General features: G+C 56.0%; 1 protein-coding gene across 1 annotated transcript in view; it reads left to right on the top strand.

Annotated features, from left to right (window-relative positions):
- Positions 1-2,209, top strand: part of LOC102040296 (fibrillin-2) — a 73,701-nt gene that overhangs the window by 43,492 nt on the left and 28,000 nt on the right. Inside the window, 4 exon segments of the mRNA XM_031064740.1 lie at positions 33-170; positions 419-469; positions 768-893; positions 1,760-1,987. Of these exon segments, the coding sequence (XP_030920600.1) occupies positions 33-170; positions 419-469; positions 768-893; positions 1,760-1,987 (543 nt within the window).

Raw genomic sequence — 2,209 nt, 5'->3', positions numbered from 1 at the left:
GCAGCCGCTGAGCCGCCGGTGTGTCCCTGCAGACAGCATGAAGGGCACCTGCTGGCTCAACATCCAGGACGGGCGCTGCGAGGTCAACATCAACGGGGCCACGCTGAAATCCGAGTGCTGTGCCACCCTGGGGGCAGCCTGGGGCAGCCCCTGCGAGCGCTGCGAGATCGGTGAGGCTCTGCCAGGCCCGGCATTCCCGAGGAAATGCTGGAGTGGGGATGGAGAGCAGCAACAGGGAGAAATCCCCTCAGGGTGCTGGGGCACTGCCAACGTTCTCAGGGACAGGGTGGGGTTGGTGGGGTGCTGTGGAGGGTCAGGAGCTGGGCTGGGTGATCCCGTGGGTCCCTCCCAGCTCTGGATATTCCATGGTTCTGGAAAGCTGGAAGGGTTTCCTTGCTGACATCCCTGTCCCTTGCAGACACCGCCTGTCCCCGGGGCTACGCCCGCATGAAGGGGGTCACCTGTGAAGGTAAAGTGCTGCAGGAATGGAAAACTGCTTTTCTTGGGGATGTGATCACTGTTCTCCTGCCTCTCCGAGTCCTGGGGGGGATCTCCACTCTCTGGCCCTGTGTCTGTGTGTGTGTCTCTGTCTGTGTGTCTGTGCCCAGATCCTGGCTCTGTTTCTGCCTGGTTTTCATGGCTAAGTTGCCACTCGGAGCCCGCTGGGCAGCTCTGGGCTCCCCCAGCTGCTCCAGGAGCCCCTTGAGGCCCCCCTGGCCGTGTCCCCGGGCCATCCCTCCCCATCCCTGACCCGTGCCACCCCACAGATGTGAACGAGTGCGAGGTGTTCCCGGGCGTGTGCCCCAACGGGCGCTGCGTGAACTCGGCCGGCTCCTTCCGCTGCGAGTGCCCCGAGGGGCTGACCCTGGATGGCACTGCCAGGACCTGTGTGGGTAAGGACGCCTCCTCTACCCCGATCCTGCCCTCCCACTTGCTCACTCCCCACCAGGAACTCTTAGGAATTGAGTCACACCTGAAAGACCCCAAGAAAACCTCCCAGCTGAACCAGAGTTTCAGCTTTTGTAGTTGCTTTTATAGTTTTTACATTTGTTTAACAGACACTTTCACTGCCCGTTGGTCATAAGAAAGAAACAAAGTTCTCAATAGCTGAATAAGGAGCCACATCATTCTGTGAGCCGGCTAGAGTCCACATCTTTTAGCTTTCTCTCTTCCGTCACATTGTCATGGGGATAGCCTTGGTGTGGTGGTGTTTGCAGGGGTCTCAGAACGAGGGAAGAGATGAGAATCTTGACTCCATGCTTCAGAAGGTTGATTTATTATTTTATTATATATATTATATTAAGAGAAAATGATAAATTAAAACTACACTAAAGAAAGAGAAAAGATTTCATCAGAAAGCTAGCAAGGAAGAGAAAAGAATGATAATAAAATCATGTGACTGACCAGAGAGTCCGAGACAGCTGGACTGTGATTGGCCATTAATTAAAAACAACCACATGAGACCAATCAAAGATGCACCTGTTGCATTCCAAAGCAGCAGATAATTATTGTTTACATTTCGTTGCTGAGGCCTCAGCTTCTCAAGAGAAAAATCCTGTCGAAAAGATTTTTCATAAAATATCTCCGTGACAGCCTTGGTGTCTTCCTCAAGAGAGATACGGGGCTTTCCTTATCTTCAGGAAGCCTTCGCTGGCTCACAAGAGCAGCGCAAAATCCCTTTCCTACAAGAATGCCTAGCAAAACTTACAAGAATCAGGGCCGGGCAGCAAACCCACGTGTGCGTGTGCTGTGTCCCCAGACGTGCGGGTGGAGCAGTGCTACATGCGCTGGGACGAGGACGAGTGCACGGAGCCGCTGCCCGGCAAGTTCCGCATGGACATGTGCTGCTGCTCCGTGGGCTCGGCCTGGGGCTCCGACTGCGAGGAGTGCCCCCGTGCCGGCTCTGCCGAGTTCAAGGCGCTGTGTCCCCGCGGGCCCGGCTTCGCCAACCGCGGCGACGTGCTCTCGGGACGGCCCTTCTACAAAGGTGGGTGCTGGAGTCACCAACGCCACACGCGGGACCTGCCTCGGCTTCTCTGGGCCTTGGTGCTGGACCAAATAGTGGCAGCTGTGGTGTGTCACCCCACAGACACTTTTGGCTGTGGGGTGTGTGGTGTTTCACCCCACAGACACTTTTGGCTCTATGGGTGTGTGGTGTTTCACCCTCAGACACTTTGGGCTGGCTGGGTGTGTGGTGTTTCACCCCACA

Source organism: Geospiza fortis, unplaced genomic scaffold (assembly GCF_000277835.1).
Source record: "Geospiza fortis unplaced genomic scaffold, GeoFor_1.0 scaffold569, whole genome shotgun sequence".
NCBI classification, from domain to species: Eukaryota; Metazoa; Chordata; class Aves; order Passeriformes; family Thraupidae; genus Geospiza; species Geospiza fortis.
The sequence above is the reverse complement of the archived record's forward strand: the minus strand, read 5'-3'. Positions and strand labels throughout refer to the sequence as shown.